This window comes from Leucopleurus acutus (genome assembly GCF_964270905.1).
Source record: "Leucopleurus acutus genome assembly, chromosome: 14".
Taxonomy (NCBI): Eukaryota; Metazoa; Chordata; class Mammalia; order Artiodactyla; family Delphinidae; genus Leucopleurus; species Leucopleurus acutus.
In genome coordinates this window covers 83,064,956-83,091,896 of record NC_139156.1, presented here as the reverse complement: position 1 = coordinate 83,091,896, position 26,941 = coordinate 83,064,956, and the positions used below count along the sequence as shown (strand labels likewise).

The following is a 26,941-nucleotide window of genomic DNA, read 5'->3' as shown; positions in this document are numbered from 1 at the left end:
CCTCTATTGATTCCTTACCACCTCTAAGACACAGCAGTCATTTAAGGCTGTGAGCATTAAGACCGATTGCACGTATTTAAATAACCAATCCCTCAGTTAAGAGAGAGACCATAAGTACTGACAATCTCTTTAAGTCTGACTGGCTTTGTCAAAAACACAGAGCTAGGTTCACAGCTACTTCCTTGTTTTTCTGGCAGTTAAGGCTCCCAAATCGGACAGACACTAATGTTCCGTTCTCCACAAAGAACAGTGGGAAAATGAAATAAACTCAAATCTGGGATTGTTAATTTCAACAAACTAAAGAAAAGTACTTCGAGGTTGCAAATTAATCATTGAACTCGACTGAGGCATTAAGCACGGACAGTGCTAATGTCACCAGTCAGATGAAAACGACCACAAAGACATCAAGTACAAAGCTACCTCACCTAGGAGCAGACAAAAAACTCTCAAGAAGGCAGTTAAAAAAAAAAGAAAAACACGCAATTCACTGTTCTTATTAATACATTTTCAAATAAGGAAAACAAAAGTAGTTTTGAAACAAGTACTAGAAATGCATGTGTTTGAACTAAAATACAGGTGGACCATCTATAAAGAACACATAAAGACATTTAATACAGACGAATGCTGCACTGGAATAAGATGCAGCTTAACTTTGGTAGGAAGAGCAGAGGAGAAAACCTGAATTCTTGAATCAGTGGACAAGTTACAACTTAACTAGACCTTACTTTACCAGATCTGTGACATCAGGGGGTCAAGTTAAGATATGGCTAAGATCTCTCTCTGAGTCTCACTCCATCCGGGTCTTTGCTCGTGTCACCTTAGCAGACGCCTTCCCAGGCCACCTCTCAAAGAAGCATCCCCACACCACTCTATTCCTCAAGGCGCTTATCACCAGGCCTATTGCACACTGCTCCTTCCCCCACCAGAACACAGGCTCCACTGAGGAACTCAGCCGACCGTGCTGTAACCCCAGGGTCTACAACACTGAGTAGAATCTAGGAGGCACACAAACAGGTTTTCAGGTAAAAAAAAAACAGATCCAGGGACTTCCCTCATGGTCCAGTAGTAAAGAATCTGACTTGTAATGCAAGGGATGAGGGTTCGATCCCTGATCAGGGAACTAAGATCCCACATGCTGCGGGGTAACTAAGCCCGCGTGCCACAACTACTGAGCCCGCGTGTCGCAAACTACAGAGCTCACACGCCCTGGAGCCTGCGCGCCACAACTAGAGACGAGAAAACCCACACGCCGCAACTAGAGAGAAGCCCACGCACCAGAATGAAGAGCCCACACACCGCAATGAAAGATCCCGCATGCCTCAACAAAGATCCCACGTGCTGCAACTAAGACCCAACACAGCCGAAGTAAATAAAATTTAAAAATAAATAATAAATAAATCTTTTAAAAAAAGAACAGATCCAGTCCCCTCTACGGTTCAAGTATTAGGCTCAATGGAGCATCCTTGCACATAACGTAGACATAAAATTCTAGGACAAGTTACCTAAGACTATAACTTACAACAAACAAAGCTTAAGGGCATAGGACTTTATCAATTATATTAGTACGAAATTATACTAACACGCAAATATTACTGACGGGAAGTTTACAAACGGTCGGGAGGCCAGGTTCAAATCCTGGCTCGACTCTCTGCGTGACCATTCTTAACTTCTCTTTGCCTCAGTTTCCCCTTACATGAAATGGAGACAAAAACAGTACCTACTTCAGTGTCAAGTACTGTGCGAAATAAGGATGCAGTGTTGACAAGGATAAACCCGAGGGAAAGAATCAGGGGAAAACTTCTGTTCCTTATTTCTTCCCACAGTTCCAAACTACAAACAGGGCAAAGGTAACAAGGAAGGGAGGGGACATTTACTTTTATTTGAAAACTATGTACATTACAGTGTTCGTGTTTTTAAAAGAGCAAGGTAATTTTCACCACGGGAAAACAGAATATCTGAAGTCTGTGGTTACACATGCTTTTCAAATAAAAAGCGAAATGTAAAAACGTGCTAGAGGAGAAAGAGCTGAAGGGGGGCTGGGGAACAGGAAAGCCGGGCTGAGGTCCGTGGCACTGAGATCACCCGTGCTTGCCGTCTGGGCAGCTGGGCCCCCTGAGGCTGCTCCCTGGGGCCTGGATTTCGGCCACTGTCATTTTGCTGTCCAGACAGCTCCCACCAGCCGTCCTCTTTGTCCCTACAATCACTGGAGGTTCTGCCTTAAGAGAATACATACGCAGCTCATCTGAAGGTGTGCAGATTCAGACTCCTGCAGGCATCAACTCAGTCATTTATATCCAAAAGCAGGGGGCAGGCTTCTGAAAAGTGGCTGTGCAGCCATGGCTGCCCTCTGCCCTATAGGGATAGGCTTGGGCTGGATGAGCCAGCCGGGCCGGTGACGTGATTAATAAATAGTTGGTGAGGGCAGGGCTTGATTCTGAATAACTGATCAGTTCTGGATCCCAGCACTTGCTTAGACCCTAATGCCGATCATACGGGGGCTCTCGACGCAGAGCATGAACCCCTCAGGCGACAATCTGGCTCGCTGTAAATCCTGAACTGCTGTTCTTCCTGGAACAGAGAGGGACTGACGCAGGTTTCACTTGCTTCTACCTGGCTGTCTAGGACAAGGAAGGAGAAATGAGAGACAGGTGGGTGAGTTTCTACCACAAAAGAGACGGCTTTTGTCACACACTGCTGCCAGCAAAGCTAAGCGGAACACCTGGAGGCCCAGGTAGCATGAGCAGTTGACCCTGGGAGTCATTTCCTGAGGTGGCCGCGGGAACAGCAAAGCCACTGCAGCACCTGTCGGCAGCCACTGGGACACTCACGTCAGCCCAGGGAAGGCCGTCTGGAAGACGTGTCACCAATTTTCAACAGCATGTTCTTAATTCTAAACTAAGAAAATAAGTACTACACGGAGGGGATAAAGAGAAAATGGAAACATTTAAATAAATTATGCTTAAAGCCTCATAATACAGTGTTTATCCTCTGAAGCAGAGAACATTAGATGATGGTCTCCATATGTGAGGGAACGGAGAATGAACAGGATTCCTCCAAATGCCCCAGTTCTAACAACCTACATTTATCACGATTTGGGTGAAAAGCATAATACAAGTCAGAGGTGGCTCAAACGAGGACTCTTAACCATTGGCGTAAGCCTGACACTACAAAGTGAAATGAGCCACCTATAGCAATAGTATCAATTGATTTCATAATTTGTGTCTTTCATCGCCTAGAATCTGGGTCTCCCTCAGCCAGTGAGCATCACATGAATACAGGAGGGAAAGGAAAGGGAGATTTACACACTACCTACTGTATGCCTGTAAATATTACAGATGCTTTTTCCCTAAGTATAATCATTGAGTGCTTCAGACAAATGCTGTCTGGAGTCTGACCACCTGGGTTCCTCCCATTCCAGCTGTGGGCCCTCAGGAAAGTGATGATTTCACTGTGCCCCCGTCTTCTCCTCTGAGAAAAGGAGCTACCGCCCAATGATGTAGTTACCAGCGCTCTGACAGGCTGAGGGTACTGCCTAACCAACCTAAGGCTGTCACAACGGCACAGGGCACACAGCGAGCACCGCGTACGTGTACGATCGCGATTTCCCATTTCCCTCACGGCATCCTTGTGAAGAAAATAAAACCCTGTAATTGGGGAACAGTGTCTTCAATTTACAGAGGAGGCAATTTTGCAAAGACAGGCAATCAACCTGCTCGGAGTCACAGAAAGTGACAGAGGGTAAAAGCCATCCTCTTGCCATTGTGCAGTGCTGGCCATGGCGTTCATGCAGTTACCGGCCATGGCTTACTTCAAAATACAGTAGTCACATAGCCCTCGGTGAGCGAGACGTCCTCAAGGAAGTCAGATTGTGCTGAAAGGAAATCAGACTGTGCTAACCTCGACATTTCATCTCAACCAAAAACACTTATTGTCTTCCCAGGTACACAATGCTAGACTGCTGTCAGGCCGTAAAAGCAACCAGCCAGCTCCTAGTGAGTTAGGTAGACCCGGACGTTTCAAAAGCGAGCCTTAGGGGAACTCACGGAGGGCAAGAGGAAAGGGAAAGGACGAGGGAGGGGATTAAAGAGTAAAAAGACTCACTACAGACCTTCAGAACGAAACATGTACATATCTACCTTGCCCCTGAGGAATCTGCCCAGGACCTTAACTGAGGCCAACAGCGCCCAATCTTAATGAATGAACTGGCCCAGTTCCCACACACACACAGCTCTGACGCACACAGGCCCGCAGGGCCCTTTTGACTCTCTGGGAGACACCTGACAGATCACAGGTCAACCTTAAAACGCCTGGGAGCAAGATGTCAATGAACAGATTCAATGGGGTTACTCTTCTGTTCCCTCCTTTCTTCCCAGGGATCACATATTTACAGGCTATGTTTGATACAATACGTCAATCGGGAGGTCAGGAAACCTGATTTCCAGGCCTAAGATGGGCCAGACAGCCCCGCTCCGGGCGCGGGTCCGGTCCTCTTTGTCCGTCGGTCCCTCCCTCGCTCCCACAGCACCCGCGGGGGCCAGAGCAGGGACTGGGGCTGCCCCGGGCCACCTGCCATCTCCTCCTCCACCCTCTCAAAAGTTGCCAGGGCTGCAGAGAGGCCGCCCTGGCCTCGGGGGCATGCTGTCAGCTCTTTTCACTAGCCACCGGCCTCCCCACGGCGGCCTCGGGAGGAGGGCGCGCAGCGGCGTGGGTGTGAGCGGCGGGAAGCAGCCCCGGCGTGACACTTCGCGGAGCCGGCTCCCGCAGGGCCACACGCCGCGGCCGGTGCCGGCGAGGCCCGGGCGGCCCACACATCGGCCCCGGGGCCCGCAGCCCCCGGACCCACCGCGCCGGCGCTCCGCGGCAACCCGGACGCCCGCCCGCCGCCGCCGTCCACTCACCGCCGCACTCGGCAGAGTACTGGTCCCCCCAGTCCCCGGACTGCGGGCTGCAGCCGCCGCCCGCCGGGGCCTCCTGCTGCTGCCGGTGCTGCAGCTCCTGCTTGAGCAGGGACAGCGGCGAGTAGTGCTCGGTGGCTAGGGCGCCTGGTCGCGGCCCGCTGGACAGAACCCCCAGCAGCAGCAGCAGCAGCAGAACCAAGACTCGCCGGGCGGCGCCCGCGGCGGCCACAGCGCCGCCCCAGCAGCCGCAGCACCAGCAGCCGGCAGGTGCCATCTTCCCTCAGGGCGCATGTGCGGCGGCCCTCGCCGCGCACTGCGGCCTCCCAGCCTGAACCTGCGGCTGGCAGGTGGGCCGTGGCGAGGGGGCGGGAGAAGGGGAGTGGCAACGCCTCCTGGGAGTTGTAGTCCCAGATCAGCCAGCCTGCGAGCCCCTTTTCAGTGCTGGGACTGCGAGTCCCGGTAAGCACCGCGCCGCGCAAGGCTTCCGGTCTGGCGTCTGACGTCTTCCCCGCCACTGAATCGGAAGTTCTGGCCCGCAGTTGCGTGGAAATGAGCACTGATGGGCGGAGTGGGCTTCGGCCCGGCAAGGGGAACGCCGAGGGGGTGACAGCCGGAAAGGGGAAGACGGATGGGGTGGCAGTGACTCCTACTACTGCTGCTGCCTCGGCCTCCTGCCAGTACAGGTGCATCGAATGCAACCAAGAGGCCAAGGAGTTGTACCGAGACTACAGCCACGGCGTGCTGAAGATAACCATCTGTGTGAGTTGTCTGGTGTGGGCTGTCCTTGGGGAAGAAATGGCGCAGCGAGGTTTGGGAACCGCGAGAGCCCATGGTACCTCTACCAGATTTTTAGGGTGATAAAAATAAAAAACCAACGAGTTTCAGGGTCCTCTAATACAGACTTCAGTTCGATGCTTGACATTCCCGTTCCTGCTCAGTAGAACCTTTGCATGAATCCCTATAGTGGTAGAGAAGTCATACCCTACAGCGCTTTTCTCATGCCGGTCACGTTTGCTGCTCCGGGCGAACGAATCCTCGGACGGAGATGGATGCAGGTGTTGTGCGTAGACATTTAAAGATCGGATTAGGGTGACATTTGGGCTCACGCCAAAGCTATTTCATCCTTATTCTCCCTTTGATAGATGATACCATCTTTACACTTCATAACCTATAGTAAATTCTCCTAGAATACTTTTTCAAGCTTCATCCGTTGTGGTTTTTGCATGTAGAGTATTATGTGCAAAGTACGATGCTAGACGTTGGTGACATAAAAAACAAAAAGGAGGAAGTAAAAATTCTCTGCCTGGAACAGTCTTCTCTCAGGTATCTGTGTGGCTCATTCCCTCACCTCCTTCAAGGACTTTTCTCGAATATCTTATAGAGAGGCCTACTCTGACCACCCTATTAAAAATGATGAGCCCCCCTTCAAGGCTGGTATACCTTATCACTCTTCCCTGCTTATCTTTCTCCATAGTACCTATCATCTTCTAACATTGTATGTAATCGACTTTATTATTTATTGCCTGTCTCCTCCCACTGGAATGTAAGCGACACAAGGACAGAGATTGTGTGTATTTTATTCATTAATGTAGTTGGACCACCCAGGACAGTGTCTGACACATAGTAGGTATTAAATAAATATTTGTTGAATGAGTGAACCATTTCTAGGTTTTTTAGATGATCATATCCTAGGCCATCCCGGTATGAGAGAACAGTAAGTTATATGTGGTCTAAACTTAATGGCTTTGGACTAGGCCAATTAAATGGCCCGTCTAAAAGACGACAGCCACATAACTGTGAATATAGTTTGTCCAAAGAAAAGCTAGTAAATGCCTATGCATTTTAGGTAGCAGTGATTTGTAATATAATCTGTATTTTAAAAAAATATTGGCATTAAGCTAACAACAACAAAATCCCTGTTCAAATCATCAGACGCTGGCTTCTCTATACCTTTACTTATGTAAAGAGAAAATAATTATTGGATAGCTGTTTAGGTCAACAGCTATACTCTCCCCCACTTTTTTCCCCCAGACATTGCACTTTCTCACCCAGGAGACAGATTTTAGAGTAATATTTGGAATACTGAACGGTGGTACTGTACATTATGGATTATTGTACACAGTCATTCCCTGATGAAACAGAGTAGGTAGTATCCTTGTTTATAGCATGCTAATGCTTAATGATATGCATGATTGCATTACTCAGATAAATCATTCATGTGATGCCAGACTCTGAAAATCAAACCATAAATTAATTAACTTTGTAAAGGCAGCCCAAGTCCTGGGATTAAACGGAAAAAGCGTTTGGACATCAGGCTCTTTGTTGGGAAAACATATACAAAGTCTCTAAGTGGCTACAGCCGGTAACTTATAGGTACTTCGATCTCTTCTCTGCTGTATTTGGAGTCAGCGGGTGCGCAGCCTGGCCTCCTGCAGTGCTTTTCATTCTAATCTCCCTTCCCTTTGCTCGTGCTTTCTCCTGCCATTTCTCCCAGCTTGCTTGTCTGTGTCCCCAACATTCTTCTAATGGAAGCATGTCCCTTGCCCTTAGTCACGCACTCTGCTTCAGCGCTTCACAATTTATTAGAGTTACATTAAAGATACTGTACTTCCAATATCCTGAGGAGCCTGGCCTATTTTAAGTGCTCAGATATTTGCTAAATCCATTATGGTAACAAAACAAAACAAAACAAGACTCCTTTGAGACTGTCTCAAGTTTTAGTTCTGTTCAGGGCACCAAGATGCAGTTTTCACCCCTGGGTGCTGGCTGCAAAGATGAATAAGACAGCACTGCCCTCACAGGTTCCACTTCTCAGATATGTTTGCTTATTGTGGAGCTAAAATTTGAGAATGAGTGGGGAAGGGGTTAGTCCTGGAGATGATGGGCAGGAAGAAGCAGCAAGAATATTCATGAAAAAAAATGGCCAATTTATATTCTGAAAGAGATGTGATTCATTATAGAATTAGAGAACATAGCAGCAGAAAGTAAGCCATATCCATGTTAAAACTGAGCTGGTGGAAGCAGTACTTCAGTTCCCAGGGTGTGCACGGCCCCTGTGCTGCAGGGGTTTCTTAGAGGACAGCTTTCTCTTTCAGGATACTTGTCTGTTGAGTAATAAATGATACGGAATAGAACCATCTTGCCAGAACAAGAAAACATTTCTACCACATTTAGCTATCTCCCAATCGGATGTTTTAGCACATTTGTTCGTCTTGTGCGTGTGTGTGTGGTTTGACTCATTACATTCAAGGTGAAGGAAGCACTCAAGGGAAAAGCAAATAGCAGAAGCAGAACAAGGAAAAAATGTGGCCTAAACTGATAGGGAGGGAGCCAGCAGATTTTAATGAATTCTCAATGTTTCTAAAATACTCAGCACGTTGGGAAGGGGAGATGGGCATAGCACATAGCATGTCCCATGATACCAGCAGCTGCCTCTTCTGTTGGGGTTCATGTCACCCTGTGCTCATTCCATTGTAGCACTTACGGTAGCATGTTTATTTGACTTCCCCTTCTAAACTGTAAGGTCCTTGAGGGTAGAGCCTATGTCTCAAGGAAAGTATCTAGCACTGTGGAAGTGCCTGGTCCATAGACATGGCTAAGTAAAGAGAGCTGTTGTGAGTGTAATAGGCACTCCAAACACGTATGTCAGACAAATGATTGCAAAAGGAGTAACTACGCCGCTGTGTCTCCTGCTGCTGGTTTCTGCCTACCTCCTGTCTTAGACTTGTGATGCTGTCAGAAGATGGGTTTTAGGGAACTTTTAAAGGACAAAGAGAGGATCCCTGACCAGTCTGCAGTTTCATTTCAAAGTGAAGTAGCATCTCTGGTCTTCCATTCTCATTTGTATAAAGAGAGGAAGTGTTCTCCACATGAGGAGCACAGGGAGAGGTTCTAGAAAACAGCTCTGTCATGTATGTAGAATTTCTGATTCTGTGGCTTCTGTTTAGATACTGGCTTACTCTTTGCTCAGCTAAAAAGCCTAACCTCTTAAACCTCAGATCTATTAGGTGGATTTAAATTTGGAGTAGTAGCACATCTCCCTTCATTGGTTCATCTGATGACTAGACAGACATACACACTTCTTGTAACGACATGAGTGAAGTGGAGAAGCTTTAAATTGGAATTGACTCTAACTTGGTGACATTGGGAAGGCAGGGTTCATATTCTTCAGCGCACTCCATTCTTCTTCTAGCACTTTGATATAATTAAAAGGCCATCCTGGTATGTTTGCATATCCATCACTTCTTCTATTTCTATTTTATCCCCTCAAAGTTTCAAAATGTTTTGTGTTTCAATTGTAGCCATTAGTTTATGCAGTGAATAGGACACTTGATGCAACTTTGTAGCTAATACTCCTTCAAATGTCATTTCTAATGAGCTTGTTCTCCTATACCTGCATTTTATATGTTCTGATGGTATTGGGATTTCATAACATTGTAATCACGTGTCCAAAAAAAAAAGCCCTTTAATAGGAATGGCTGAGAGCCCAGGGAGCCTTGATTTGGGCAACTCAGAATCAGGCGGCACAACCCCGTTCTTGCATACAGCCAGCGTTCTCCAGTGTCTACTATGGCAGAGAAGGACCATTTTCTTGCCATGTTCTCCATGGAGAGAAAGACAGGCAGGCTTCTCTTGGTATGTGCCACCCGAGGATTCCTACCTGCCTGGAGCTCTCAGAAGCTCTGGGTGCAGGGTTACTTTTCTGAACCCTTTTCTCCAAATCATGTTTCAAGAACCACAAAGTTGGGGCCATCTAGCCAACAGGCAATGAAAGTACATTATAAACTTACTTATTTTATAATAATTCCTACCAATTGAAAGTAGCGTGCTCTGAGATACTTTCCTGCCTAAAATCAGTCTTTAAATCAAATATCTTTTGGGTCTTCTTAAATATGAGATTAAAAGATTAGTATTTTTAGCCTAGAAGATTCTATTTAGGCATTTCTGAAACCAGGTCTTATGCAGTTGAACATCTTGTACCTGAATGGAAGTTTATTTAAATAAATGCTGATATAACCTTATTGCCATACAAATCCAAAGTAGACTCCGCTGTTTTGAAATCCTTTAAGATTTCAGAATGTATGAATATGTTTATTCTAATGTTATCTTGCATTATTTCAGAAATCCTGCCAGAAACCTGTAGACAAATATATCGAGTATGATCCTGTTATCATCTTGATTAATGCTATTTTATGCAGAGCCCAGGCCTACAGGCATATTCTTTTCAATACCAAAATAAATGTAAGTTGTTATAATTTTTTTCTTTTCTAATTTTACTGGATGATTTTGCATTTTTAAATAATAATATCAACAATTTTGAACAGAATTAAAGAATATTATTTAAACAAAGAAATTCTAACAAGAGTGGGTCTTCTATCTCAACAATGTCTGGAAATTTCTAGAAATAGCAGGCACTGCTTTTTAAAAAAGTGTACAGTGTTTAGTGTATGTTTAAGAATATGGGCACTAGCAGGAAGTTGACAAACCATAATCTGGATTGCCTTTTAGTAGGTTACCTTTTGAAACAGACATCAATAATTTTGAACAGAATAAAATTAAATATAACCTGGTAGGGAGAGAATTATACCTAAAAGAAATAAGCAAACATTGAAAGAAAAAGTTTTAAAAACTTAACTTATTGCATGTTATACTCTGCTGTTCAGGGAACACATGAGGTGAAAAATCAGAAAAGTCCTAATATATGAAGTTGGATTTTTTTTTTTTTGAAATATACATTTAATGTACTGACTTGTGAACTCTTTTAATAGTTTGGCTAGGGTTGACAAATAAAATACAGGACACCCAATTAAACTTGGAAGTCAGATAAACAATAAATAATTTTTTAGCATATGTCCTAAGTATTGCATGGAACATACATACACAAAAACAGTATTTGCTGTTTATCTAAAATGCGTATTTAACTGGGTGTCCTGTGTTTTTCTTTGCCAAATCTGGCACCCCTAATTTTGGGCTAACGGGGACAGTAACTGCAATTTATTTTCCCGGTGCCTCCTCCCCCAAGTTAAACAACCCAGGCAGTGTTTATATTAGTAATATAATTGAGTCTCAAACCTTGCTACACATTAGAACCACCTGGGGGAGACGGAGGGGACAGCAGTTAATTCTTCCAAGCCGAGGCCTCACCCAGAACCAGTTACATGCGAATCTTTGGGGATGGGATCCAGGAAAGAGTATTTCTACAACTCCCTGGGCAATTCCAGAGTGCAGCCAGGAGCGCCAGTGCGCCAGCTGGAGGAGCCTGAGGAGCTCACCCCGCGCTCGTCCCTGGACCACATTGAGTTTGCACACATACTTTCTCTTCCCCACTTTATATTGATAAATGTCAACCCATGGGAGAAATATATGGAACAAAGCCACTTCTTGTTGCCTAGCATTTTCTGTTTTTACCAAAATTTCAGCCTCTTAAAAACTTCCAGCTTTTAATTGCTTTCACTATTTTCATTTATACTCATCCAACCTAGGGGCACTTTTTAAGAAATTCATGTTCAGACTAATCGTTTCTTCGGAGGAATCATGAAATCTTCAGGTTGAATCTATTCTCTTATTGCTGCTTCCATCTCTCCTGAGTCACACAAATTCTTGCTGGATTCCGTGTATCAGACGAATGTTGAAAATATAATGGAGGGTGAACTCCTATTTAAAGCAGTGATTTCTTAACCAGGGGTGCACATTAGAATTCACCCTCTGGGTGTGGAGAAAAGGGAACCCTCTTGCACTGTTGGTGGGAATGTAAATTGATACAGCCACTATGGAGAACAGTATGGAGGTTCCTTAAAAAACTAAAAATAGAGTTACCACATGACCCAGCAATCCCACTACTGGGCATATACCCAGAGAAAACCATAATTCAAAAAGACACAGGCACCCCAATGTTCACTGCAGCACTATTTACAATAGCCAGGTCATGGAAGCAACCTAAATGCCCATCGACAGATGAATGGATAAAGAAGATGTGGCACATATATACAATGGAATATTACTCAGCCATAAAAATAAATGAAATTGAGTTATTTGTAGTGAGGTGTATGGACCTAGAGTCTGTCATACAGAGTGAAGTAAGTCAGAAAGAGAAAAACAAATACCGTATGCCAACACATATATGGAATCTAAAAAAAAAAAAAAGGTTATGAAGAACCTCGGGGCAGGACAGGAATAAAGATGCAGATGTAGAGAATGGACTTGAGGACACAGGGAGGGGGAAGGGTAAGCTGGGACGAACTGAGAGAGTGGCATGGACTTATATGTACACTACCAAATGTAAAATAGATAGCTAGTGGGAAGCAGCTGCATAGCACAGGGAGATCAGCTCCGTGCTTTGTGACCACCTAGAGGGGTGGGATAGGGAGGGTGGGAGGGAGGGAGACGCAAGAGGGAGGGGATATGGGGACATATGTATATGTATAGCTGATTCACTTTGTTATAAAGCAGAAACTAACACACCATTGTAAAGCAACTATACTCCAATAAAGATGTTAAAAAAAAAATTCACCCTCTGCCTGGAACTGTTTCAAAATATGCGTGCCTAGGATTTACTTCCACAGATTCTGAATCAGGACTGGGGCGTAGACATTTGTGTTTCGAAAACTCTCCCCATGTGATGCTTCTGCTGAACATTGCTGATTAAGAACTACTGGTTACAGACTGAATACAGTTGGCATTTAATTGGGCAGTTCAGAGTTTGACAAGCTACTAGGTGGGACATCCTTCAAAAACCACAGAAGTTAGCTCTGTCTGTGCCTATTGGTGTTAAGTACAGTTGTTTCTTTACCTGATTGCATGGCAATGTCTTTTTGCCTACCAGATGCACGGAAAGCTCTGCGTGTTTTGTTTGCTTTGTGAAGCGTACCTGAGATGGTGGCAGCTTCAAGATTCAAGCCGGAGCATTGATCCTGACGACTTTATCAGATATGCTAAAGAGTGGGATTTCTATAGAATGTTTGCAATTGCTTCTCTAGGTAGGAAGAAGCCATGCTTTCTATTCTTAGTTGACCTAACATTTTGATTTTAAAATTAAGGTGTATGGTCTTAATCACTGGTAAAGAGGAGCTAGTCAGAAGACTTGAGACTAAATTTTCAGCTGTACCACTAATCTGCTAGGTGAGTGTGTATAAATCACCTGCTTTCTTTTTGTTACCACACATATGGCATGGAAATAATGCTTATCAGATCAGAGTGTTTCATAAAGTATTTTGAGACACAGTATTTTTAGTAAAATTCTTCAATTTAAGTTCTGATTATCCAATCTGAAGATTGCCTGAATCTCATCTTTATTAAAACAGATTGATAATTGCCAGGCATTATTCAATGTATTATACTGACTGCATTGTACTAATGCAATGTATTTAATAGGGGAAACTTGTTATATATCTGGCTGCATGCAGGGAAGGGGCTACTCCCCCAAATTCTTTAAGTTCTGAAATGGCTTTTCTTCCGAATTTGCATTTGTGACTTAGGTCAGAATTGGGTTGAATTAATTTCTGTGACTATTTTATTACTTACTGGTTTCCATGCTTTTCTGCTTCTATAATCTTTTCATTATACTGAAATATTATTTTAGTAATGTTGTCTCCAGTCCACTCCAATGTCATATTTCTGGACTGTGTGTCCTCTTTTGTCCCTTTTTCTTCTCAATCTGCCCTTACTCCCTCGGCCCAGGGGTTTTAAAATTCATCCAGTCCCAGGGGTTTTAAAATTCATCTATATGCTGAGAATTCCCAAATGTAAGTAATAATATTAAAAACATCCTTGAACACATCACCTAAACCAAGAACCAGAACCTAATATAATTTTAAGCTTTAAAGCAAAGCCTCTTAGAATTGCTCTAGATAAACTGCTCTATGTCCATAATTTCTAAAAAGCAAACCAGGCTTGTTTTCAAATAGTTTGGAATTTCTGTGGCACCGACTCTACAGTGGCCATTTTGACACCTGATCAGAAATTTTTTTCTACTGTTACTTAACTTTTTTATGTGTCTTAATCTAATCCCTAGTTAGGTTTCAAATCCCTAAAACAACTCATAAAGAATATTTTACACAAATACAGTATTTTACAACCTAAACACGGTTTTTACGGTATTATCAACTCAGTTTTCACAACCATCCTCTTCGGTGGGTAGATGGGGGCTCCTTCCCTATCTGCAGCTGTGGAAGCACAGGAACAGGAAGGGCAAATGGTTTACTGTAAGTGCCCCCGCAGGTTACCATCAGCGCAGAGCCAGGGGAAGGTCTGGCGCCCTGTCTCCCGTTTCCTCCACCGCCGCTCCTACTGAAGCCACCTGATCACCAACGCCTTAAGTACTAGGGGCTCTCCAACATCTGCCTTGTGAAGGAGTGTGCAGAGCCCAAGGGCAGCTGCAGTTCCCTGAGTCTCCCAAGTTCTAAGCTAGAAAGCTATGGAGGGTGACCTAGTCAGCCCTCCTGTCCAGTACAAGAAACCCTTCTCTCTAGATTCCTGCAAAAGGGCTTGAGTATCCCCAGTGACAGGAGACAACCCACCATCGTTAGATGGTTCTTGTTGTTAGGGAGTTCTTTATTATTATTATTATTATTGGTCCAAAACCCAGGCTGTATGATCTGCCTGTTTGCACAGATCCTTGCCGTTGACAAGCCCTTCAGTCCTTCTGAGGTAGTGTGTCTCTCCTGAAGAATATATCAAATTTCATGTGGGCTAACCATCCTAAATTATGTTGATCGATCCTAATCACCTATATTTGGAACCTCTTTATTTTGGCTAGATTCAGTTATAAAACATCTTAGAAAGAATACAGTTGTTTCTCCTGTAATATGATACGGGTGTTCCAGAAAAACCTGATCCTGCAGAAACCTTAAGGCAGAATTAGGGACAGACCATTCAGAATGTATGCAGCCGGGAAGTCAGCACTAACCATCTTCATAAAAAGAATAGTGCAGTTAAAAGCAACGTTAAATTCCTAGTTGATGGGGACAGAACAGATGGTGCCCTATTCTGACTGTGGGACACCAGGGGAACTATTGCTTCTTCTAGTCTGGACTCTCTCTGAATGCTTTCTGGAAGGATATGGAATTACTCTCAAAAAGTTTGTTAAAATGAATAAGGGAAGTTTTAAATTTAGCTGACAGAGTATTCAGAATCTTATGGCTAATAGGCACTCAATAAAGAGTAGAAGAATGAACCACGAAAAACATCTTCATAGGTACTTCCTAGGCTGGGTCCCACCTTTCAGATTTAAAAGCGTCCGTTCTCCTGTCTGTTCTTTCTGTGGAGATCGCTAGGACTAAAGCTGTTTACACAGAACCTTACTTCCTAAAAGGAACTTTAGAATGTTGATGATTACAGTTCTTATGGAGTTACTTTTTCTCCAGAGGGTGATGAAGTATTTCATGAAAGAATTATTGAAATACATTTCTGAAATCATACAGGATTTGACACAAGAGACAGGGGTTTATTTAAAAAAGAAGAAGAAGAAGAAAAGGGGACAAAAAGGAAACTTTGACCTTGGTGAAGCATTTCTTTCGTGGTCAGCTGATGGGCTGCACTTTGGAATTGTGGGTTGTTTGCTTCTAGGGGGCTCTGCTTTGGATTGGACGTTCATATCTTTATTTTTCATTTCCTCCTTAGAACAAACTGCCTACTTTACTGGCATCTTTACTTTCCTGTGGGTAGAACGACCCCTAACAGCGAAAAAAAACCCCAACTTCGCTTTGCTGCTGAAAGCGTTGTTATTATCCAGCTACGGAAAACTCCTGCTCATCCCAGCTGTCATCTGGGAGCATGACTACACACCCCTGTGCCTCAGACTCATTAAAGTATTTGTCCTTACGTCAAATTTTCAGGCAGTTAGAGGTATGTTTGTGTCTTATTGTTTTCTCAGCTTTCAACCCATCTGAAAGCTTGAAGTCTTGTTTCTATAGAGTAGTTTTGGGTTTTGGGGGTTTTTTTTTTGCGGTACGCGGGCCTCTCACCGCTGTGGCCTCTCCCGTTGCGGAGCACAGGCTCCGGACGCGCAGGCTCAGCGGCCATGGCTCACGGGCCCAGCCGCTCCGCGGCACGTGGGATCCTCCCGGACCGGGGCACGAACCCGTGTCCCCTGCATCGGCAGGCGGACTCTCAACCACTGCGCCACCAGGGAAGCCCTATAGAGTAGTTTTTACATAACCTGTTAAACGCTGGGATTCTTCGTAGAATAATCACGATGCCTAACATCTCTATAGTGCCTCACATATAGCACACATTCGGTGTTCGGTTTAACCACATGGTACTCTGGTTTTCAGAATGCCTTCTTTATGCATTATATCTATCCGCTGGGGTCTGTAGGGCAGCCATTATTATCTCCACTTTATGACTCGTGGGGACTTGACCAAGGTTACATGGCCGGCAGTTATCAAGCCAGGGTAGGGTGCCAGCCTGCCTCCCAGCTCAGGACAGTTCAAGGAAGGGGTAAGCAGCCCTGTGTGTCTTCCTTTATCCCACACATTGTGAGAAGTGCTATTTTAAATGGACCTATTATCTGATACTTTGTATAATGTTTATCATCTTGTAAACTATAAAACCAAGAGTAGCAAATTTTTTCTGTTACTCTCTTTATAACCTTAGAATCTTTCATTTTCCTGTGTAATATTCATGGGAATCCGTGTCTTGATGCAAGCAGGAGAGGCTCAGTGTTTTTGTTATAAGCAGATGCTTTGGTTCTCTCAGAAGGTTTGCAGATGGAAAAGTAACAGCATAGATTAATAAGAACAAACAGATTTTCTAAAAACAGCTTTACAAAACAACTCCATTCACACTACCACATAATTTACATGCCAGTATCATTTAATTAAACTCTTAAGAACTTATCAGTTGCCTTCTCTTTTTCAGTGACCCTAAACGTCAACCGCAAGCTCTCCTTTTTGGCCATCTTGAGTGGCTTACTGGTGGAGAGCGCCATGGTCTACTTCTTCCAGAGGATGGCATGGGCTGTTGGAAGTGACTGCCATCCGTAAACCTCAAGACTTTTGAAGAGGTACAGAGAGAATCTCTCAGTGATCATGCACGCAGACACGTGTCCTCCTCAGATTAGACAGATGTCGTCGCAGAATACATCACCCACCCCCCGGCACCCGGGTGCCTCGAGGTCACCTCCATCTCCCTCGGGGTCTTTTGTCATCCACAGTGACATCAATAGCTATGTTTTTGTTGCTTCTGGGGCCCTGTTCTCACAGTTCTGTAACACCTTCCCTCCAACGCACACCTCCTAAGACCTCGGACTCTGAACGACAGCCGTCTCCCACCCTTTCCAACCATTCCACTCCCTCCCTCCCATGAACCCTGCCTTTGCTGCCTTTTGTACCTCTCTTCCCTAAACCTCTCACTTTCCTCTACTTCTCACCTCCCTTGCCTCTCTCTTGACTGTGCCTGGAACCTAGAGGCAGCTGTTGCCTTATCCTGTTAGTCCCTGGAAATGAGCCAGCTTCCTACCCTTCTGTCAGCGCCCCCGTTAGAGCTCTTGGGGTGAGTCCACCAGCCGTTTCCTCTGTGAAGCCTGGCAGGCGGTCCCTGTGTCTGCACAGAGCACGGCCAGGTGGCTGCTCCTGTCTCGAGGGCACCTCTAGGGACCCAAGACAGACAGACAGACAGACACACACACACACACACACACACACACACACACACACACACACACACACACACACACACACACACACACACACACACACACACACACACACACACACCGGCCTTAGAGCAGTTGTTCTGAAGTCTTCCCGCGCTCCTTCCTTCCGCGTCTGCTGTCACTTTGCTGAGAATTGAGACTTACCAACTCCTTGGGTGTCCCCCCTCCGTTCCGGAACTTGTTTGGCGTTTGCCTTCTTTCCTCCTCCCTCCATCCCGCCTCGGAGCCCTGCTCAGCGTTCCACGCCCCGCACCCCGGGCGGATTCCACCCTGCAGCTGTCCTCCCGCCTCTGGTCACCCTCAGGGGTCTGGACCACAGCTGCAGTCCGCCTTGAGGCAGGACGGGCGACCTGAAGGCGGGGCAGCTGGTGAGGGAAGCGTGGGGCAGGAGCGAGCAGCTGCGGGCGGGCGCGTCCTCCGCGTCCCGCAGACCACCTCCGCCTCTCCCGGTACCTCCGCCTCCCCCCCCCCGCACCCCCCCCCCCCCCCGCCCTGCTCAGCTCAGCCTCGTCCTCTCCGGCCCCCAGGCATCGCTCCCTCCATCCTCTCTCGTCTGTGCCGGCTCCTCCCCTCTGCCAGCAGACACGTGCAGCCCTCGACTTGCGAGCAGCTGCCCTGAGCCTCTTTCTCCATTGCCTTCCCTCTTAGTGACACGTCCTTCCTCCCTAGTCCCCCGAGCCGCTGCTCCTGCGATCAAAGGCAGCCGCCGCCGGCTGTCAGGCTCCTCCCTGTCGCCGCCCTGCGCTGGAAGCAGCTGGCTTCTGAAACAGGCCGCCCGGGCCCCTTCTGTCACCGACTTCCCTGTCTGTGCCCGGCTTCCGTCCTCGGCCCTCCGCTTCTCCCTCCTGCCGTGCAGACGCCCGGCTTCCGCACGCCTTGGCCCATCTCTCAGTGCAGGTTGCTTCCAGATCTTTCCAGATCTGACACCTCTAGCCCTCCGCCTCTGCCAGGTCACTCATGCCCTTCCACTGCCTCCGAGGTACTGCCAGGACGGTGTGGCCATTACCTCTAAAATCGAACTCAGTACCCCGCCCGCCCGTCCCCACGGAAACAGAACCTTCCTGATGGCTTCTCATCTTGTCACTCCGACCCCAGCCCAAGCCTCCTGGTCTCCTGCTTCACAGTTTACAACAGCCTCACCCACCTTCTGCCTCTCTTCACTGAGCACCGCTCCTGGTGTCTCTCTGAATTTCTCATCCTTTCCTACTGTGGACAGGAGCTTCCTCTTCCTGAGGAACACCTTTTAGTGTTCTCTGAGCTCTAGTGCTAACTTCTCCTCTGCAGACATGCTCCTGCCCACGTTCTCTACTGCACTCTCCCCCTCCCCAGAGATGTCACACCCTCTCCAGGACCTGGAGGGGCCTCTTCTCTGCCTAACCAGGTCCAGTCACCTCTGCTTCTCCGTGGAACGAAGCCCTTCCCCACACTCCAGTCTGCCGTGCTCACTCCCTCCGTAGACCTCCCGGTGCCCAGCTCAGCACAGTCACACTGCCGGCGCTCCTGAGACCCTTCCGGTGCTGAACGCCTGTCCCCTCCTTCTGTTAGCGCTTCACTTGTCAGGCTACCCATGACAGCTTCTGGTAAGGAGAAGGTCACCTGTCTTTAACGTCCCTTACGTTGTTTCATGTTTTATGCTCGTCTCCCCCAGTCTGGTTGGGTGCCGGGAGAGCCCATGCCTGCGTCTCCCACAGTACAGGGCCTGCCCTAGTAAGTATCTACTGATTTGATCTTCAGCAGAACGTGCCGCTCTGAATACTTCATTCATCATCCACAGTGTCCTTTTTTTTTTACTCTCTGGGGCATGACCAGCTGCATCCGTAAAATAGAAGGCGTAAAATACAAACCAAGCTTCTCGTTATTGTTGTGTAAAATGAAGCAAAGATTTGGATACACTTCCTGAAAAAGAAAGCAACGGTTATGGCGTTGGGGACTCCTAACCCTACCACCCCACCCCTACATGTAGGAAACAACTAAACCACACAGGGACACACACACAGACACTCACACAAACACAAGGAACCATCTACATTATAGATGGTTCAGGTAAGCATCTGAATTGAAGGAACGTGAATTCATGCGTCACACAGAAGAAAAGATCTTTGTTCGTTCCTTTGACATTTAAATGTTAATGGTTAAAATAATATTTTGTGTTCTTAAACAAGAGAAACGCTTTTCTCTCAATGCAGTCACAATAAACTGAGCTTTTGTGAATATTTAATTCAGTATCTTCCCCTGTAACTAAGTTCCTCTTTAAAATCAGCTGATCCAAAAATAACTAAAAACAACTGAATTTGTCCACTTAACAGGAGTGAATTATATCTCAACAGAGCTGTTATTAAATAAATATCACCTCTCTCCTTTTCTCTCTCCCTGCTTCATTCATTTGTTCTTTCATTCATTATTTACTTATTCATTCACCAGATGTTTACTGAGCACCTACTCTGTTTGGGTCAGACACTACGGATACAGTGGGAAAAAAGACACGGCCCTCTCGACATTTACCGAGTAGTGATGGATGTAGAAACAGGAGTAGGTAATTGCAGTACAGTGTCATAAGTGTTATAAAGGGGTGAGTATAGGGTACTCAGGAAAGGCAGAGTGGGAACACCTGTTCCAGTCTCAGAAGTCGAGAAGGTCTTCCAAGGGGAAGGGGAAAGGACACGAACTTTCCATTACCCCTGGTAGAGAGGATACCAGTGCACGTACATTCCTAGAGAGCAGAGTGCTAATGTGCACAGGCAGGAGCTGAAAGCGAATAGTCCAACTGGGTGGAACGTGGGCAGTGGGAGTTTTACAAAGGACACTAGGAAGACACGTAAAGGTCGGATTATGAAGGGCCTCGTGAGTTGTAATTTATCCCAAGGATGATGAAACCAACACAGAGAGTTAAAAAGAAGACTCCAAAGTAAAAAAAAAAAAAAAACAGGACAAAACCAACTGGGATAACATCACAGAACAGCCGTAGGCTGGAGAGGACCGTTGGCCACCAGATGGAGCCTGTAAATGTTAAGGAGGGGGTAGAAAACATGGTTCAAAGGCATACAACCAAAAGAAAAAAGCAATTCGAAAACAAATGGGAAAAAATGACCAAAAAAACCCCTACACTGATCATATCTTTTCAAATCTTTGACTCAGATAAAGAGACACACATCACCCATTTATAAATTCGTACTCAATACATTCCCAGGCTGTCTTGATCACCATAAAGGTACTTGTTAATCTTTCAAAATGAAGGAAGTGTTAGAAACCCCTTTCCAGGGTGTCGGTGAGGTATCCGTGAGCGGTAGGTAGCTAAGCGCTGCAGAATGTGTGGTAAGGACTGCAAGGGAAACCCATCTGATCAGCTCTGACCGTGGACTCCACTCAGCCTATTTACCACATCACTCACTGGAGTGAGAAAACAAAGGGCAAGACTCCAGGAACAAGGGAGAGAGACTGCCTTCCAGGTCACTGCGAGGTGGCCAGTTCTCCCGCTGCCCAGGCCGTGCCCCAGTGCCCGGCACAGGAGTTCATCTTATCCCTGTGCTATCAGTGGCCCTACTTTTTCAACATGCTTTATGAAAAGTTTCAAAGATACAAAAACGTTGAAAGAATTGTACAGTGAAAACACACCTATCCGCCACCTAGGTTTTACAGTTGTTACATTTTGCCCCGTGATTCCTGAGATGGCAGAATTTTCAATTGTGCCAGGAAGACGAGGTAGTGGTGGTGCTTGGGCCTTAGAATGATGCTTATGTCTTCCAAGCCATCCCTCTCTCTCCCCCAGTCACTGAAACATGGTCTGACAACAACGAAGAAGGCATTTATATGAAAATTCTCTTGAAGGTATAAAAATTACTTTTATCCACACTTTTATTGAAAAAGCATACGTACCCAAGCCATCCTAGAAAAGCTACCTTAAGATCACGGGTCAGTTACCGTCACAGTGGCTACACAGACAGCCCACTGCTGACTCTCGAGTTTTCAACACAGCCAAGAACCAGGAGAAAAAATACTCAATTTATGAGAGCACAATATAGATGAATAAGGCACAGAGAAAACGGACAAGTGGTCTTCTGTTGGAAGATTTTCCATCACAGTGTTTGAAGCCTTTGAACTAAATCGGGAAGAAAACGTCATGGTGCACATGAGAGCCAAAGAAAGCGTATTTTTAGGTATTTACAACAAAACAAGGCAAACATCAGTCAGAAAAGCTGAAGATATTTTTAAAATCAGTCTTATATGAAGAAACTGAAGCTCAGAATGGTTCAGGGATACGCTCATGGTCACAGAAGCATATAGTGATAGAACTGGGACTAAAACCTGGTCTCCACTCCTAGTCTAACAGGGGATCCCTGGGTCTATATTAGTCTCCACCCCTAGTCTAATGGTAGATCCCTGGGTCTATCTTGGTCTCCACTACCTAGTTGAATGGTGGGTCCCTGGGTCTATCTTGGTCTCCACTACCTAGTTGAATGGTAGATCCCTGGGTCTATCTTGGTCTCCACTACCTAGTTGAATGGTGGGTCCCTGGGTCTATCTTGGTCTCCACTACCTAGTTGAATGGTGGGTCCCTGGGTCTATCTTGGTCTCCACTACCTAGTTGAATGGTGGGTCCCTGGGTCTATCTTGGTCTCCACTACCTAGTTGAATGGTGGATCCCTGGGTCTATCTTGGTCTCCACTACCTAGTTGAATGGTGGATCCCTGGGTCTATCTTGGTCTCCACTACCTAGTTTAATGGGAGATCTCTGGGTCTATCTTGGTCACTACTACCTAGTCTAATGGTGGATCCCCAGGTCTGTCTTGGTCTCCACTACTTAGTCTAATGGTGGATCCCCGGGTCTATCTTGGTCACTACTACCTAGCCTAAGGGTGGATCCCTGGATCTATATTAGTCTCCACCCCTAGTCTAATGGGGGGTACTGCAGTCATTCTTACCTTGTTAAGAAAAAGGATAATCGTCTTCAAATACAGTTAGGAATAGAGAACAACAGAGTTTTAAATAAATAGGGAACTCAAATGACTAGAACCAGATTAAATATTAGTCCTCTGCCTCCAAGGAAGAAGCTGCAGAAGAAAATGAGCGTTGTATTGTATTCTTTCCTCAGAATTGCTGCGATCCTTAAGAGATGTGTTGTACCTTTCCGATATAACCTTATTTCCAAAGCTGGCGACTCATTCTGCAGGGAGAGTTAGTAACCCAAGACTAAATTACAGCGTTCTCTGGCTAAGCCAGTAGAGGAAATGCGCTGCAAAAGCAAGAACCTCAGTACCCAAACAGGATTGTAGTTATTCATTCCTATTTAAGAAGAGTTTATATATACTATTGACTTTGCGCCAGGCACTGTTTTAGGGGCTTTATAATCGTTAACTCACTTCACCCTCATGATAACCCTAAGAGCCCACTGGGAAATGCATCCTGGGTATTCTGAAAGGGGGGGGCACAGTGTATTTGGCTGGCAGATTAAATGATGCTGTCCTGTCGCAACAGAGATAAACAGCTAAGCGGGAGGAACACAAGGGTGCCCAGAAATCTGTGTCAGTCTCCTGTGGCTGCTGTACCCATTACCACAAGCTTGCGGCTTAAGACAACAAATGTATTCTCTCGCAATTCTGGAGGAAGGAAGTCCGGAGTCAGTTTCACTGGGCCAAAGCCGAGGTGTGGCCGGGACTACCCTCCCCAGAGGCTCTAAGGGAGAATCCATTCCCTCCCTCTTGCGGGTTTTGGTGGCTGCTGCCAGTTCCTGGCTCCTGGGCACGTCAATCTCCCCTCCATCTTCACATCACCTCCTCTTCCGTGAGTCAAACCTCCCTCTGCCTCCCTCTTACAAGGACATTTGTGATAGCATTTAGGACCCACCCGGGTAATTCAGGATGATCTGGTCATCTCAAGATCCTGAACTACATCCACAAAGGCATTTTTCTCCAAATAAGGTAACATTTACAAGTTCCAGAGACTGTATCTTTGGCTTAGATATCTCTGGGGGGCCATTTTTCAGCCTATCACAAAATCATCTGGCGAATTGTAGCTCCACACCCAGCAAACACACACACAACCTCCCAAATTTGAGCGGGACTCGCCCGTGAAACTTAACCTTCTATCTGTGGCTTCATCAGAGTCCCAGGGACACAGATTTCAGCGCACTGCGAGGGGCTCCCCGCGCTGGCCGGGAGTGGACTCCGTGCAGCTATGACGATTCCCTCACGACACGGAAAGAATGCCATTCTAGCTCCTTCCTGTATTTCCCAGAAATCACCTTGCTTGGCCTCATTTGGCAGGGAAACACCCAGGAGAACAACTGCTCTAGAGCTGAGCCTTCTCCATCCATCTATGGCCTTCATTTCAATTCAAGGTCAGAAACTCCCTCATTTATGTTCTGCAGGCAAATAGAACCACTTGTCTTTCTCACAGCACGTGCTTCCGGTGCTGACTTTACACCTGGCTGCATCTTACCTTTCCTGCCTTCGTATTCCCTTCGCTGATTTTTAAACCCACTTTTAAAAAAAACTGCATTTTATTGTGTTGTGTGAATTTTTATAAAGCAGCCTTAAACCGTTTTTTTAAAGACAGGTGGTGTATAAATCGTACCAGTCCATTTAAAATACATAAATGTGTGACCAGGCATATGTCTGTACAAGAGTGTGTCTTCTGCCCCAGGGAGCGTGTTTCTACTCTTCCTTCCACAGCTGGGGGACAGAAGTTCAACCTCCACGTCTTATACTGGGCTCCTTCCAATTCAAGGGCCGAGCACACTGGAAGTGCTTCGGGCAGGGTGCTTGAGCTGGTGTAAATTACTGATCGATGGTCATTTAGGGTGTGTCTTGATAGCTTCTTGAGAAAAGTCACATGGTGTATGACCCCAGGGGAAATGAGTTGAATTTATCGTCCCTAGTATTTCTGCCAGGAAGGCAGATGGGCATCGGCCAGAGAGGACCAGCGCCCACTGGGGAGTACTCCTGGCGATGGCCTGGCCAGGGACACACAGTAACTGCAGGTGGAGTCTGGTTAGCAAGCACCCTCCTCGTTCTCCAAACTCACCTCCATCTAGATTCCTGAGGCGTCCATGCACAGGGACACACCAGATGAATAGGCGCTATTACCAGCCTGCCCTTCAACCTCAAGTCCCCATGGCTTCCCTATCATTGTGCTGGACTTAGGAATTTCAGAGCTCTCTTGCCTCTAACACAAATGATGTCCTAGAGGTCATCTTAAGTGGTTTCCTCTCTCGCCCTTTCTCCCTGAGCCCACCCTGGCATCTCATCACCCTGAGGGCAGCAGAGAGAGAATGAAAGGTAAGCTGCTCTCTTCCCTAAGTCCCAGAACAAAGTCCTAACTTCTCTTCTTTGATACCCCGTGCCCTTGTGAGAGACTTGGGAAATGCTCCCAGGTCGTATGGTAACTGTGGCTTTAACCACGTCTATTTCTAATGCAAGTACTCCTCCCACCAAAATCGGCCTTCCCAGTAACAATGGTTTCTGTGTTCCTGGGGCCCCACTGGTCACTGACTTTCATTAGTGCTTCTGTCTTGGAGATGGGATGGAGAGCAGAGAGAGGGGGTCTTTGAGCTTCTGCCTGAGGTTGACAGTGCATAATTCTCTCATCCTCTTGTGCTCCCCTCTCACAGGGACCTGCCTCTCTGGGGCTATAACTCTTCCTAAACTACTAATCACTTCATGCTTTTATTCTGCTAATCTTGCTTTGTTCATGTATTTAACAAGGGTTGTGCTCAACATTCTGTAGATGCTAAGCTTCCTTGTGAGAGTTCTTCAGAAAGTCAGGAGAACCAGGTTGGAAGCTGGGTCTCTAGGGACCTGTCCTCAGTTAACTGGTGGCCAGAGGAGTGAGGTGGAAAATCACGCATCCTTATCACAGTTGATTAGAACAAAGGCATCAGGCAGGCTGTTGACACCCTCTCCAAAGCCCACACTAGGTGGTCTGGAGGCCCACGCGCTCCCGTAGCCTTTTCACCCATGACACTGACCCAGCAGGTGTCGCTGCTCTTCAGGTGTAGCCTCCAGATGTTACCTTCCAACCGAAGTTCTACCAGCTCCGTACAGAATGGGCTCAGATACATCTCTCTGAACTGAAAGTACAATCCATGAAGACAAGAGGACTGGATGTGCTTGGGCTTTTGACAATCGCTAAGTTTTCCTTGGGCAGAGAGATGAGACTCCACTGACAACTCCCCTCCAGTGACGTGATGTTGGTTGCTGTAGGGTCTTTGGGTCACACATGCACTTGGCGTATGTTTACTATCACAGGCTCTGAAAGAAATCAGGCCTGTGCATGTAGACGTCAGACCAAGATCCAGCAGAAAGCACTACACAGCAAATCATTAAATAATACAGCACTGTGATGGAGCTGAAGGGGCTGTACCAGGCAGTCTCCTTAGATTTCCAGCACCTGCTTGCGCCTTAAACGTGAAGCACAAAGTGCGTCTGAGAACTCCAGCTCCGCTGTTATTTAGCCGCGGTCCTAGGCAAATCGCTTAACCCATTTAAATTAGAGAAAGGGAAGTGTTTTATGAAAGCACACGGCACTGCACGTAAACGTTTTTGGAGACTTCGTTTAAGCCGTTACATCCGCCTTCTCACTCTTGGCCTCTTGAGGGACTCATTCAACCTCCGAAGCCAGCTCAGATGGCTCCACCAATATCCCCAAGTAGCCGTGGAGTCTCCTTCTGGCACTCAGTGGCCCACGGTACTTCCCCCATCACAGTACTCAACATCCCGTGCTAAGCTATTTGTGCAAGTGGAGAACTGGCCAGAGGCTCTTCACGGTGTCATCTGTTCTGGGCGCCTGGATCAACGTGATCCCGATAAATGCTAAATAATAATGCTAGCTGAAGGAGTAACATCACCCTAGGTTACAGAGGCATGAAAGCAAGGAGTCAGGTTGGCTAACCGACTATGAATTCCACTGGGGACATAAGGGGAACAGTATCGTTTGTGAATTGCAAGGCTTAAATTAGCAACAATTCTGAGTTCACTGCACATACGCCTAGGAAGCTAGAGGTGTTTTTCTTAACAACTATGGATGTCGCCTTACATAGTTCACAATTTCTGCAGCTTTCGTCCGGTAATGCTGGACTGCCTTATCCTCTACGTTTCTCTGCTGGTCACCGAGTAGCAAGACAGACCCACTCTGAACTTACAAGTAATGACTTATGCCAGGTAGCAAAAAACGAAACCAGCTGAATTTACTTTCTAGTCACCTGTGGCACCTTTGTAGAAGGGTATATTCGAAAACACTTTATGATTTGGGAAACTTTAATATTCCTTGCCAAGCTGTATTTACAGTATTTAAAGCGTACTACACTTAGAGTAAGAGAAGGTTTGGGGTGAGTTATATATATTTCAGATGGAGCACTGACCACCCACAGTGGTTTATGTGTACCTGCCACTTCACT

The 26,941-nt window shown here is 46.2% G+C and overlaps 2 protein-coding genes across 5 annotated transcripts in view; one reads left to right on the top strand and one right to left on the bottom strand.

Annotated features, from left to right (window-relative positions):
* Positions 1-5,187, bottom strand: part of TTC13 (tetratricopeptide repeat domain 13) — a gene marked incomplete at its 5' end in the record, with an annotated part of 70,192 nt that extends 65,005 nt beyond the window's left edge. For 3 of the 4 annotated variants that reach the window (XM_082854522.1, XM_082854523.1, XM_082854524.1), the window contains one exon: positions 4,899-5,172. In XM_082854522.1, the coding sequence (XP_082710648.1) occupies positions 4,899-5,172 (274 nt within the window). Of the gene's footprint in view, positions 1-4,898 lie in introns of all 4 variants that reach the window. The other variant, XM_082854525.1, reaches the window with a different exon arrangement.
* A 260-nt stretch (positions 5,188-5,447) lies between these two features.
* On the top strand, positions 5,448-17,072 carry ARV1 (ARV1 homolog, fatty acid homeostasis modulator; the record flags this gene model as incomplete). The annotated part of the gene is given in 6 exon segments (XM_082853891.1): positions 5,448-5,657; positions 10,020-10,139; positions 12,721-12,874; positions 15,516-15,740; positions 16,755-16,869; positions 16,871-17,072. Coding segments are annotated over 6 exon segments (849 nt in total). The 3' UTR covers positions 16,896-17,072.
* Between the last annotated feature and the right edge of the window lie 9,869 nt (positions 17,073-26,941).